General features: G+C 41.0%; 2 protein-coding genes across 3 annotated transcripts; one reads left to right on the forward strand and one right to left on the reverse strand.

Annotated features, from left to right (window-relative positions):
* Positions 1-8,423: 8,423 nt before the first annotated feature.
* On the reverse strand, positions 8,424-10,588 carry LOC128307263 (protein deltex). The gene is made up of 3 exons (XM_053045024.1): positions 9,014-10,588; positions 8,791-8,933; positions 8,424-8,724 (listed from the first exon to the last, which is right to left on the reverse strand). Exons 1-3 carry the CDS (start codon positions 10,586-10,588, stop codon positions 8,424-8,426), a joined length of 2,019 nt encoding a protein of 672 aa, XP_052900984.1.
* A 1,561-nt stretch (positions 10,589-12,149) lies between these two features.
* Positions 12,150-13,928, forward strand: LOC128307089 (sin3 histone deacetylase corepressor complex component SDS3-like). 2 transcript variants are annotated; one of them, XM_053044810.1, is made up of 4 exons: positions 12,150-12,252; positions 12,309-12,487; positions 12,555-13,279; positions 13,345-13,928. In XM_053044810.1, the coding sequence occupies exons 2-4, from the start codon at positions 12,394-12,396 to the stop codon at positions 13,609-13,611; spliced, it is 1,086 nt and encodes a 361-aa protein (XP_052900770.1). In that variant the 5' UTR covers positions 12,150-12,252; positions 12,309-12,393; the 3' UTR covers positions 13,612-13,928. The 2 variants fall into 2 exon arrangements, with proteins under 2 accessions (XP_052900770.1, XP_052900769.1); XM_053044809.1 differs by having other exon boundaries at positions 12,327-12,487.
* The last annotated feature ends 297 nt before the right edge of the window (positions 13,929-14,225 follow it).

Genomic DNA, 14,225 nt, shown 5'->3' on the forward strand with positions numbered 1-14,225 from the left:
ACTTTCGCAGAGCTACTACGGTGTAAGAAGTGCACGTGTTTCGAACGCACGTGCCCATCGCTGCTATTCGCATAAATAGCAAATTCCTTTGCTGTTAGGGGCATAAACTCAGGAAAGGAAAATGATTCTATGCGCACCGCTCTAGAATGAGTGAACTTTCCTCTCATTACCTCAATAAAATTTAGTGGAGTATATAAGAAAAAAGTCCTGTAGATGATATAAGAAGTAACCAGATGACTTTTCAATTCCAACCAAATAAGTTTTTCCTTAATATCACAATGATGTTTATCCGATCAATCAGTGGAGGATCAATCCCCTTGGAGGCACAGGAAGGAATTACAGTTGTGGCCTCTAATTTTTAAAACGATGAAGGAGGGGGCCCTTCAAATGAGACAAAGCGAAAAGCGCAGTAAGAAAGGGCCTACTCCGCCTACCGTTTGATCCGCCCCTGGGCCACCTCTAATCATCTTCTTCAAATGGTCCGCCAGGGCCATCATCATCTTCGAATACAATAACGGAACCGGCTATATCACCACCAACACCAGTTACCACTGTATCTGTACTCTTCTAAATGGAGCTACAATCATACGTGCGCCAACTTCGAGAAGCTGCACGTGGTGGAATTTACAACTACAGCATCCAAGGAGCACTTTACCATCGAATTGGTTCGCTCGCAGTGCTTCCGGGCTTCGATTCGATTCCGAATCGAATTCAGCTGGTCAAGTGTGAAAACTGTGGAATTTTCATGAAATATTTCATGAAATATTTCATGAAACATTTCATGAAGTGTTGGGCGCCATCTTGCTCTGCTGGTACCAGGTGTTACCTCTTGAAAAACATGCCCTCCTGGTATCAGAAATCTGAAAACAGCAGATTTGTATAAAAAGTTAGTGGTTAAACATTGCATACTTTTAGGCGGACAAAATAACCTGATGCTACCTCTCCTGGTAGTATACATTCGGAAATTGGTAGTTTTCGATGAAATTTTTCACGACCAACGGGAAAGTTAGTGTTTAAACATTTCATACCTTTCGGTGGATTTCGAGCAAAATTGCTGTACAAGGTGCTACCTCTTCTGTGGATGCTCTCTTGGTATCGGAAATCTGAAAACAGCTGGGTTTGTATGGAATTTCGTACCAGCCGATGGAAAGTTTGAGTGAAATGCGAAGGATGCTCTCCGTTTCATCCATTTTCCTTAAACTAGTGAACACTCTCACGGGTTTGATAGTATGCAATGCAATAGCGATGGGCAAATTTATTCCACGCTGCAGGTGTCACCTCTTGAAACATGCTCTCCTGGTATCGAAAATCTGAAAATAATTGTGTGCGCGGCAACGGTATAGTGGTTTTCACAGTTGACCAGCCGATTTGGTCATTGCACAAATGTGTCAGCATTTTGTCAACTCTCGTGGTCCTGCACATATAAATGTGACATTCTATCGTTCGCTTGATTTTCGCGTATTAAGTTTGATGCTCCAATTTTAGGTCGGTTGTCCGAAGAATTTCTGGGCCGATCTCTTCGGTCATTGTGAAGACACTTGCGATCATTACGTGACATTTACACTTGCACATTTACATCAGTATGAAACACACTACGTGCTCCTCAGGCACAATTTGATAGTCAGTAGCAAATTATAGGGATACAACATCACGAATCACTCACTAATTTTTCTCAAGCAAATTGAGTTTTCAATGCAAAAACGAGACCACTTTTAGCACGCACATCGTTACATCGTTTTTATATCAATGCATACTTGATTTCTTCAAGTATCTTCATTTTTCATTTCATTTCATTTTTTAGTTTAGATCAACGATTTCACGGTGATGATCTCCGTATGGATTTTAGAACAATTTTAGTCTAACAACGATGCAAATGTTACCGAGATTACAACAATGTAGTTTGAACAGTATTCTACACGGGGATATGATGAAGTGTTTTGACAGTTTGGGATGGGTGGACATAAGCTGGAACTGCAACCCAGCTTCGATTAAGTAATAATCAAGAAAGACAGAAATGGTATTCCAAGAACTATGAGGTTGTAATATCAAACGGGAAAGAGAGTTCTAATGATTGCAATATGATTTTACAGAACCACGGAAAAAAATCATTTGGACCACCAAATTTCCGTACACAGCACTGACTATGCTACTGGTAAATAAAGTAAAAAAAAATATAAATGGTAGGCTTAAACATCCTGAAGATGTCGTGCCGATAAAGAAGAAGGAGCTTGAGTACACTGCATACTTCTCTTGCGTAGCCGTGTAACCGGGCCGATATAGCTAGTCAAATAGAAACAAATGTTTTATACAACCAGGGATATATAAAATCCAAAAATATTTTCGATCAAATTTTTACCTTTTTAATTAGATTTTGTTGTATAAATTAACTCTGCTGTTAAATTTCCAAAAAACGCACAATCGGCACAAATTGTTTGGGGCCCCCAACACGGCGAGGCTCTAGGCGACCGCCTACTCCGCCTACCGTTGGATCCGCCGCTGCGATCAATGGCTCAGTTGACCAATTCTCCGGAGTAAAATGCAAACTACCTGACAACACAACCCACACCGCACACACTCCACATGCAAATAGCACTATTAAACGAAACCGCAAATAGTTGTCTATGAAATGTTGCAACACAGTGTTAGCACCATGGCACGTGCGGCACATAGATGAGAGAGGCGTTGTGGTCGCATGGAACCATGAGCTAGCCTGGATGGCAGATGGGTTTGTCTCGGGCAGATGGTCGAGCAAAATCAAAACATTGTTGTTATTAAGGGTAAAAAAGACATTAAATACGTTTGAGACATTACATTGACAACATCCAACTGTTAGACGACTAATTTGCACGAATTAATTATCTTCTTGAATGGAGCGGCCCGGTAGCATGATGGCAGCGGTGCCAGTCGTCACACGTACGGTCCGGACCAAAATCCTATGCGGACCTATCCTCCGTAGCAAGGACTGACTATCCAGCTACGTGGTAAAATTAAGTCCAGTAAGCCAGAAATGGCATCCATATGACCTAGTAGGGTCGTTAAGCCAAAAAGAGAAATAATTATGTTTCTAATAGAAACTAAAATAGGGATCCATTGGAAGATAATGCACTAAGAATGCTGATATAATGTGTTGAGATATATTGGAGCATCTTTCCCCTGTGATAAAACTCTGCTGCTATACGTCTTCGAATATCTGAAGGTACGAATAACTAAATCTATATGCAATTTTATAACCCTACGGTAGAGACAAACAGCACTACACCAGTGACGCTGATTCGGTTATGAGAAGAAGAAAAAACCTCATATTGCGCAAATAAAAACGGCCGGCACGCAACGCGGGCCCAGTTGCGGCGGACTGGAAGAAAGGGGAAGAGTTTTACTGCCTTTCAAGGGTCTTTCCTTGTTTGGACCGTTACTGCCACATGCATAAACGAGCGGCAGCTCCCAGCAGTACCGATCATCAGAAGCGGGAAAAGCTGAATCACCTTGTCGATCGGCATCAGTAGCAACACCAGGATGTCTCGGAGACTCATCGGTGTTACCACCATCGACACCCAATGTCGTAGTCGGAGTGATGAATAATACATTTGTCAAAATACGGCTCCTACCCAACTGAGCCGCTCGATCGCAGTTCAAAAATGGTAAATTGTTATTAAACAATAAATGTTACTTTTTCGCTGCTACAAGTTGGGTTTTCTCTCTCCCTGTCTCTCTTTCTATGTGCCCCCGAAGGGTGTATGAAGTAGGCGGTGAGCAAGGGACATGGGCAAGCCATACATGCCATTTTTTCGGATTGGGCCGGTATACATGGGAAAATGATTGCCGTTGTATAATCAGGGTACTTGGTTTATAGATTTCCCTTAGGTTTTAATAGATCGTATACTAATTTAACCATGCTTTTCTATTAGTATAGTTGGTAGTATTATTCTACATAGTTGAACAAAGTTGAACCTTTAAGTATATTGGGTGTACAAGTACGATTCCAGCGTTTCGATAAAACACTTGTTGGATATGTTGTGACAATTTGTTAAATCAATTATAGATTACCAGTTTGAAACTACCTCGTTTTAAAAATGTCTGTCAAAGATCTCGTTTTCGAAGTCCAACCTAGTTTATAACGTTGGTTTGAGAAGGAAAGGACGGAATTACCGTTGGAATTATTTTCAACTGTAGCTCTTTTATTAAGAAAAGTGAAGCTAACGAAGCGAACATGTAAGAACAGTCAAGAACTCTGTTACATTTGTAGTATCACATTAACCGACTATTACAAATGCGAGTACTTCTTCAACATAGCCAGAGCTCCAAGTATCACTAATATATACTGGTTGACTACTAAGTCTAAGTCTCAATAGTGGAGATCATGGTAAAGAGTTCCAGAACAGGATAGCCTAATATACAGCTTGTATAGGGTAACGGCGAATTACTCAAGTTGCGTCAAGCGCGTGAGGTAGAATTAGAATTATACCAAATAGCTTTTGGCCGCAGCAGCAACACGTGGCTGCGCAATGTGATTCTTCCAAATTTCATCAAAATCAATTCCCCATACGCATCCAAATCAATTCCCCAAACCCCTCCTGAGGACCTCTTAAGGATGTAGTGCCAATAAAGAAGGAAATGGGATGGACGGAACATGGGATCTAACATTAAGTAATACCCGTCATCTATCGGAGGAGTGCGTTTTTACAAAACAGCTGGAAGCTCACTTGTAGACTCAATGTTAGACATTGGGTTTTCCCAAACTTAATTCTCAAACATAACATTTTACAATTTCTTGTGCATAGCCTTATGCTATTCTAATACTCTTATGGATTTCATACTAAGTAAGTTATTTGCGGGGAATTCCATCTACTTCTTGGAGCTTCTTCGACTATTGCGATGGTGAAGTATTCAACGTGCATGCATGCCTATCCTACATAGCATTCTTTGCTAACGCATATTTACACACCGTGCCGGACGTGATAGCTCAGCTGAACGTGTGTGTATATGTGTGTGTGTGTTTGTATGTAGGAACATATTTGCAAGTGGAACGCAGCACATAGCCATACAATTGTCGTGACAGTTTGTGCTAGAGTAACTTAATCCCCTAGACACTTTCAAGCGCGCATCAAGCGTGCGGGTTTGGGCATGGTATACGGGCCAGTGTACCTAGCCTGGTTTAGTTTTATCGTTTCCTTCTCCCCATCGCGTCTGCCAATACCCACAGCCAAAGTGATGATACGATTAAACGCAAGGTTTTGAAGTTACCGCACTGCACCCCAAAAACCCTGAAACACTCACCTGTCACGTCCCGGCCCACCGCTGGCGCTGGTGATAGGTCGCGCCTCGCCAATAGTGCACTACGCGGGCGTTGACTAAGAGCCAACCACAACAGTTCTTTGCGCGTTTCAGTATCAGCTTACTGCGGAACAATGTATCATATTAACCTTACGGTTTTTGCGCGACCGAGCAACGTTTGTTGCTCACACAAACCTATTTCCTTCCACATCTTACAACAAAACGGCCCTCGTGAAACACTTGTCCGAAGATCTATTCGTAATATGTTTGTTCTTCTTTTCGTTAAGTTAACTATTATAAATACACTACATCAGCATCAGGAGGACGGTTGAAACAAAAATGCAAAAACAAAAACAGATTAATATTACTCTAAAAAATTACAAAAAAGCGTCACGTAAGTGGTTAGAATGATTTGATTGCTGAACGCCTCATTCGATGGAAGAGTTTGAATAATCTGTATATTCACCGTTACACTACTGGAAGAAGCATAGATACGCACTGTTACACACAGTTTGATGCACATTCAATGTACGTAATTTAAAAAGCACTTAACCTATTATAAGGAAAATTCACAACAACGCGTACTATGCAGATAAGTGCAGTCTATTATACAAGACGTCGGGAACATGAACTATCACACATTTTTCGGTCACATTGCAGATTATCGTTCCGTTTTTCCTCTATCCTATTACCTATCACACATTCTATAACATCTGATCCACCTTAATTGATCTATTGATGTGGCCTGCGTTGAAAATCTTCTCTCCTCTCTCTCTCTTTCGTCTTAAATACAGAAAAAATAAACAATAATCTGATTTTTTTGCAAAATTTAAGCGGAAGCCGCGATTACCCATGAACGGGGTGGTTGGCTCGGTATTTCTTTTTTCCCGTGTTTAGCAATGGAAAACGACTGTCGTGCAACTGATAGAGGGTGGAATTCCTCCAGACCTACGGAGCTCAAAAGCAAACCGACGTCGGGGACGGCTTTTCTGCTGCGAGACAAAAATGGCACGATTCGCTCTCGATCATGTTTTCACCCATCATCTCGATTCTACGGCTGTTTTTTTTTTCTTGTTGCCCGTCTCCGTACCATTCACTCATTTCCACCCAATCCCCCCATCGGATCCCACGGCGGCCCTATTTTTCCATCCTCCCACCTGCATCCCACCCGGCTTATTGCCATCTCACTTTCTCGCGCTTGGTTGACAACTAAACGATTTTACGGTCTTTTCGTTGCCGCTTATGATGGATTCACTTTCCTCGTTGGGCCGCCACCTCCATCAAGACGCATACGATCTGCCCATCTGTAACTCGATCTCACCAATGATTGCCAATTTCAAACCGTACCCGTCCCCGCCCGGTTATGCCATTCGGCATCGTAGATGGTTGCAAAAACCACGCGCGCGGTTAGTCGTTGTCGGTGCACTGCAAACAATGCTTGCGTTTCGTCGCAAATTGTAAACAGCAGCATTCAAAATATTCGGTCAACTTTCAATGAACAGCGGCGCTTCGCTAAAAACCAGGAAAAACCATAATTTTTTGCAATTCACGAGATTCATGGGCCTTTGGAGATTCGTTATTCGATCTTTCTAGTCTAGTCTAGGCTTTGTTCAAGATATTCCATCTAATATTGTTACAAACAGCTTTGTTCGGAATTTTCGGAATTTGAGGCACGTTACAAGTTCTACCCAAAAAACTGAAATTAATGTGAATTATATATCACTTACTTTACTGTACGATGAATCTCGATGCATTTTATTGCCTATTTTGCTATAATTTGATCGTTTCTAATCTCCTAAGGTCTTATTCTTATAATATTCTTCTTACAAATCTGGAATTAATTTTTAAAAATGTATTAATCCTACAATGCTGTCTCGTACGCAGGACTGGCTAACCGGCTACGGGTAAATAAAGCCAAATAAAGCCAGAAATGGCAGGTTGTTGTGTCGATAAAGCAGACGATAGTGCTTAACCGATATCATCTCATCTTGACTTTACCTGCCTAAATTTCATGCAGGATCTGCTATATTTCAATAGAATACAACTAACGATTTTTTATCTATTAAATTTTAATGCTTTAAAGTTCAGGTGAGTGTGTAGAGAAAGACATTCGCTTAACAGTACAAACACAGGTCTGTATAATGGAAGTTCGATTTGAGAAGTTGTGTTGCAGTAAAAATACTTAAATATTATTTTATAAAGGAACATAAATTAAAATTGAATATTATATTCATACACATTAGCTAGGAAGACGCACGTTGCATGTATTGGTCACATGGATTTAATGCATGTTTACTGTTTGGAAAGTTGGTTTCCTCTCTTGAAGCACACCGTTAATCGTTTTAGTATACAATTTTCAATTAAGCTACATGGCATTTTATGTTCTTAAAGCACAGATTATCAAATATCAAATATATGCTGGTGGACGATAATGAAGAATAGGTCTGTTATCACATCATTCCATATCGAATACTGGGGGTTTTTTGTAGCTTCATGTCGTAAAATATATGCCATTGCTTTAATGTAGTTTGAAATTCGGTTCATAATTCGAATTGGATTAAAAAAACAATTGATAATACTCTTCATCTACTTTGAAATACTTATTATAACAAACAAGGCTAGCGCGAGAAATGTACCCGATAACAATATTATGTGTTTTAGTTGAAAGCATTCAAATGATCTACACGTTACACTAAAGCGAGTATTATTCGAACAATCATTAATGTGTACGAGTGTATTAAATTGAAACCGCTACATTTCCATGTATTCATTTGTACAATCAGTAATACAAACTAATTCAGCTGTCATGTTGTGTGTATCTTAATGCGTTAAGCTTCAGGATGATGCAACAACTGCATCGAATTGATGGGTTCTCGTTTTTTAAACTCTACAAAAAGAAATGCTGATTGCACTAGCCGATTATCTGGAGGAAACTCTAAATATTTGAGTTTGTTTTTGTTTTCTATTGTACAGCGACAAAAAGTCTAATTACTCTTAGCGATTTTAGAAACAATGAAAGGTTCCACTGATACTGGACAGCAACAGATAGCAACAATAACAAAACTTCCCAACTTTTGATACTCTCTAATGTTACTTCCGCTTTGAAATGTATCCAAAGCTTGCAAATGACACATCAACGATGTGATGAATGCTCAATCTGTAACACCGAGATGTACGAGTTGTTGCAAACAACGATCAAGGTACAGTGGATCTGGATACATCGATACCTGGGATTTGTGTTCTATGCTGGTCCACATCACTACATCCTCAACGCCCGTCGTTACGGAGCGACCGATGGTGAAGAGTAGCCCTCGTCGAAATGCAACATCAAGATAGTACAAAATTTTGGTACCAAGCAGAGTATTCGGCAGGTAGCATCGGCGTGGAAAGCCCACGGCAAAGAATGCTGCACCCGGGTTGGGATGGTGCGGTCCCTGTACACCTGAGGTTATACTGTAAGGAAAAATACCAGGTTATTGAAGAGTAAATGTATAATAAACAAAAAAAAAATGCTCTAACTTGTAAGTGATTTCATATATGCCGGTGGGCGGGTAGCCGGGCAGCCCACCCGAAAGAAGCTGGTAAGTCATCGTTCCTGGTGGTTGATTGCCGATCTTCACCCCATATACCGACATGCAGGTTGGACATTCGATGTAATAGTTCTACGGAAGTATAAGGTGAAAATAAGCATCGAAACTTACGACAATCATTAAACACCTCCTGTTCCCATTCAACTGCATACCTTTTGTGAAGTGACTATGCGCCGTTGCTTCACCAGCAGCAAATTCAGACAGTCCAGATGCATCTGATGCTTACATCTGGACAATGCCACGTTTACCTTCTGACTGCCGGGACGTAGCTCTTCCATACACATTGGACAAGGCTGGGCACGGGGCCAGCGTGGTGGATCGGCCACCTGTACGTATTTAGCAATCGCCTTCGATTCACGCGTTACGCCGACTACCTGTAGACCATTAGCAGGGTCATTCGTTAGCGACAAAAGTGCTGGAAATGATTCAGGTGTTGGCAGTTGATATTGAGCCTCCATTTTGTTACGAAGCAAAAGATCTTCGGGATGCGACGCAATGTCTTCTGCAGGTGCTACAATGGCGTGACGGCGTAAAGATTGTTGGTCCGTAGATGAGCCAAACGTGCTGGGCATGAATACTTCATCACTACCCATGGAGCTGTTCAGCATGTCGAACTCCCAGGAATCAAGATGGTGCCGGCTGCTAGTTTGGCTTTCATGGCTCAGATAGGTCGAGACTGTGTCCACGCTCGGACGACGCGCTTTATGGCTGCTGGCTGCGTCACTGCTACCACCACCACCTCCCCCAAACTGTTGACGGTGGGCAATCTTCGTTTGTTCCGTTTGTTGCAATCGTGCTAACTCTGGCGTTTCCGGTACAACACACTGATGCTGGTATGAACGTCCAGATGCAAATACGTACCGATTGCGTTGAGTTGATTGTTGTGCGCCGTGCTGGATCTTTTGAGAACTGTTTGATTGTGTAATTTGATTTAAACCCGATGGAACAGCCATTAACTTTGAGCTTTGCGATTGCGGCTGCTGTTCCTGCTGCTGATGCACACCGTCATTCACCGGTGCATGCGATTTGCTTCCAAATATGTTGTTCAGTATCTGAGTCAATTTGCCCGAATGTTGTTGACTACCGGAGCTTCCCACGTTCATAGTGCCATGCGAATTGCCAGTTCTAGAATTGCTGGCATGTGCGGTGTTCGGACCCTGTCCACCACTGGCAGCTCCCATTAAACCGATCGTATCGGACGGTATTGCCACCTTCAGCAACGGATAAGGTGCTTGATTTTTGCGCCGTATCGGATTGACTATAGGGTTTCGCCGTCCGCTCATGGTTTGATTCATACTGGTCAAATCAATCAGTAATGGTTTTTTCAGTGCTGTGTTGCTCAGATCGAGCATTGTTTCACCCTTGGACCACGCTTGTTCGATCAGTGACTGGATGTCGAGCGGATAACGATGCCACGCAATCTTCGGATTAGCACCGTACCATTCCCATTTAATACCCATCGCAGCTGGCGAATTCGGTGGATATAAACACCGTCGGACACTAGCATTGCGCAAGCTAACCGTACCGTGCTGCGTTTGTACCATCTGAACCAGGTCTACCTCATATAGAGCCAATGAAGGGTCGGCATCCTTTAGCAACACTCGCGTAAGGTTCTTGGTATAGGCGCGCTCCAGCAGCTGAGTTACGGACGGACTGTATGGCAACCAGGAGCACCGGTCGGACATTTCATGCTCCCAAACCACCACACGGTGCTGTGGCGTCGACATTTTCGAAACTCAAACCTAAATTTCCGAGGCGTTTGCTGCTACATATAAAGAGTAATCTGTTGAACTTTATATGCTCTTTCCTTTATGACATACGATCATCGCAACATCGTAAACTTTGCAAATCTTTAGTTCAGCTGCCCGCAAAAGTTAATTCTTTGTACAAAATCAACTGTTTGAACTCAAAAACGAACAGCGACCGTCAGACAGTTCTTAATTCCAGTTTCCTAGATTGTTTTAACAAAGTTTTTAGTAATTTGGATAATACTGCTGCTGTTCCTTGAACACCATAGCTGCATTCGTACACTATACTGCTCTCGGTATTTAGAAGTTTTCTGTAAACGAGACAATTGTTTCTATCACAAAATATAGCAACATCATTAAGACAATATAGAAAAATAGCATAACATTAATAAACAATTGACTCTAATTTCTTCAATTACACTCCATATCATTGCGTTGATTGTTGTTTCTCTTCAAACATCCCGAGTTATTAATGGTAATGGTAATAAACAATAGGATCTTTCGTATGCGTTTTTCGCTAGTTGCTACTGTACTTCAACAATGCTTTAGTTCTCTATTAAATAAATCCATTGATCCAGCCATATTTACAGAGATGATCCTGTATTCTCGTTTACGTTCAACGTTAAATTAGCGATATGCTTGTGAATGATGTATGATGCTGCATCTAAAGTTTCCAGTGTTCACAATACAGTGCCCAAACATGGCGTTTCTATAATTGGCATTTCTAAGCATCTTGCGCATACAATAGCCCACTACGATTTATATGTTTGACTCCCGCAATCCAACACATGCACGTAAAGAAACAACATATTGTAACGGAATATACTGCAACATATATTACACTTGCAACATACCTTTAATATAGTTTAAACAACAATTAAAATACTGCACACAACATGCACAGCACCTACACTAGATATGGGTTTTTATGCTTTATCCCTGTACGCTGCTTATGTGTATTCCAAAGAGGCACAGATTTGTTGGAGGGGAGAAATGAATTTCCCACGAACGATAAATGGAACAAATGAACACCTTATTGTGATGGATTGAAGTTTTAGAATATCCGTTCATCCGTTGACAGCCAATGAACGCTAAAATGTGCTGAAGATGCTAATAAACGATATATGGTTCTTGTAGATTTCAATTAATTAATACAATTATAATTTATAATTTTTGGAATCTATTCAATGATCTTGCGTTAATAGTTAAAAAATTGCAACCCTGTTTTTAAATTGAAATACAAAACAATGTTCGGAGTCGCTTTTATGTTCCATTGCGCGTCTGTAGAATTTTAAAAATACACTTCGCATCATCAAAACGTCTAACCGCAATCATGATATTTGTTAACAACCTAAAAACTTATCATGAAATATTTCGAAATTGGCTTGTTATTTCAAAATAAACACTCTAAATTTCCTCTATTCGTCCTTCTTCCCAAACAACTTTTGTTGGTACATTCAGTAATTGGGTCATGGAAATTGTCCACAATCCTTTTCTTGGCGCTTTTTCTTTTGTTTGACAAGTGGATCGGCAGCGAAACAGCAGCTATCGTGGACGCTCAACGCTTTGTTTTGGTTTTGGTTTTGTTTTGTTTTGTGCCGGCAAAAATTTATTTCATTAATATTCAATAATCTTCTCTAGAAGTCAGTAATTATTTGTGCCATTGAAATAAACCATGCTGTAGATAATAAAAACATAGGTTTGCTTTTCCTTTCAGCTGGCCTTTTTGCAGAGCTGCTTTGCCAAAGTGTTTTGGAAGAACAAGCTCACGATAAAGAAGCATCATGGCAGCGAATCGCAATATTTCACCGTTTGTAGAAATAGACGGACGACAGAACGTGGATATTGATTCAGACAACGACGTTAACAATGGTGAAGGTAAACAACCATTTGTAAGATTGAGTTTGTCTATTGATCCGATTATGTATTGTTTTCTCTCGCATAGACACGGAGGATGCAAGCGAAGCGGAGAATTCGTCTCCGCTAAATAATCAACCAAGCGTTGACCAGCGTACGGAAATTCGTGAGCAAATGTATCAGGAAAAGCGTGCGAATCTGTTCGGACAGCTTGAACTGTGCAAACAGCGCAAGCATCCGGAATATTTAAAGATTGTGGAACGGCTGCAGAATGAGCTGAACGATCGGTTGCTGCTGAATGAGGTGGAGCGTGATTACCTGCTATCATGTGCGGAGCGAGAATGTATCCTGGAAAAGGCAGCCGCAGAAAAAGAATACGAGGAAAAGAAAGCCGAATTGATTGAGAACTTGATAGCAGATCTGGAGGATCAAAAGAAGACAATCGAACAGGAGTTCGCTACGATGGAGCTGACAGGTGATTCGGTCGACGTGAAGCCAAAGATTACCCGGAAGCTACGCCGTCGCCCGAATGAACCATTGCCTGTGCCGGAGAAACGGCGGAAACCGCCTACAAATCAGCTCATATTTTTATTAGACGACAAGGAGATTGAGCACGATTTGAAGCTAATCTCTCGTAGCAAACCAATTTCAGCTAGTCGTGCGTCTCAACAAGCGATAAATGAAGGCGCTAGTGGAAGTAATACTAGTAATTCCACAGCCACCTCTCACAGTCACAAGATCAGTTCCGTTTTGAAGGCAACCGACCACAATGGATCGCCGGCGGAGGCGTACGGAACCGGAACGACTTCAACCGTAAGTAGGGCTAAACGTAAATGTTTTGGTTATTCTTTTATCATATTCTAACTCGTATTCTTCAGGGTCATATAACTAGCGGTCAATCAAGTCAGCAACCGTTGGCGGAAACGCGTATCGAGGACGGTAAGCTGTGGTATGAGCGGCGGTGGTTTCATCGTGGTCAACCGGTTCACGTAGAAGGTCGAGACATTTCACGTTTTTCTGCCAACATTTCTGCGATCGGAATCGAAGCAATCTGTGTGAAAAAGACATCCGACGGACAGAAGGTACGGATCTGTCTATCGCATTTGCGCAGGGGTAAAGTCTCAATTAAGCGTCGTGCAAATTAGTGTTTTTTACTTTTAGATCCTTATGCATTTCATTTAGTTCTATGCTGAGCTCTATGTTCATACACATAAGAGCTGTAAGCCGTTACTTTCTTCTTTGCGTAATTTACCATTTCTAGTTTACTAAACTTATTTCTACCACCTAATCCGGATAGTCACAAAACGATCCAAAAAGCCATTAAAATATGTAAATCCGATTTGTGCGATTGAATTCTTCAAGCAGTGTGATGAAACAGGATGACTATCATACAAAAAGAAACCAATTTTAGGTACAAATATCATTCCGGAAAACATATTTTCGTTTTACAATACATGAAGTTCAATTATGATCTGTCTGGGATGGAATAATTGATTGAACATCTTCGCGTCGGCTTAAATATTCATCCGAAAATCGTTATATCATCAAAGAAGCATTAAGAAAATCAGATAGAGTTTTTCCATTTTTAAATAAATAAAACCGGTCACAAACAATATTAATAATTCTGCTAACAAAATGAAAAAGGAAACTTGACATTGAATCACTTTTGACATTTCTAAATCCGCAAGCTAAATTAGATCACATTGGTGGTATATGTTCACAATGAGCTTAAATATCTGATTTTCTTCTGCTTGCCAAG

Source organism: Anopheles moucheti, chromosome X (assembly GCF_943734755.1).
Source record: "Anopheles moucheti chromosome X, idAnoMoucSN_F20_07, whole genome shotgun sequence".
Lineage (NCBI taxonomy): Eukaryota > Metazoa > Arthropoda > Insecta > Diptera > Culicidae > Anopheles > Anopheles moucheti.

What these genes read in the sequence shown, in the direction of transcription:
- LOC128307263 (XM_053045024.1), bottom strand. Translation starts at nt 10,588, where the DNA reads ATGTCGACGCCACAGCACCGTGTGGTGGTTTGGGAGCATGAAATGTCC. An exon ending in GCATAGTCACTTCACAAAAG is followed by an intron (nt 8,934 to 9,013) that starts GTATGCAGTTGA and finishes ATACTTCCGTAG; the next exon opens with AACTATTACATCGAATGTCC. An exon ending in ATATATGAAATCACTTACAA is followed by an intron (nt 8,725 to 8,790) that starts GTTAGAGCATTT and finishes TTTTCCTTACAG; the next exon opens with TATAACCTCAGGTGTACAGG.
- LOC128307089 (XM_053044810.1), top strand. Translation starts at nt 12,394, where the DNA reads ATGGCAGCGAATCGCAATATTTCACCGTTTGTAGAAATAGACGGACGA. An exon ending in CGACGTTAACAATGGTGAAG is followed by an intron (nt 12,488 to 12,554) that starts GTAAACAACCAT and finishes TCTCTCGCATAG; the next exon opens with ACACGGAGGATGCAAGCGAA. An exon ending in GAACCGGAACGACTTCAACC is followed by an intron (nt 13,280 to 13,344) that starts GTAAGTAGGGCT and finishes CGTATTCTTCAG; the next exon opens with GGTCATATAACTAGCGGTCA.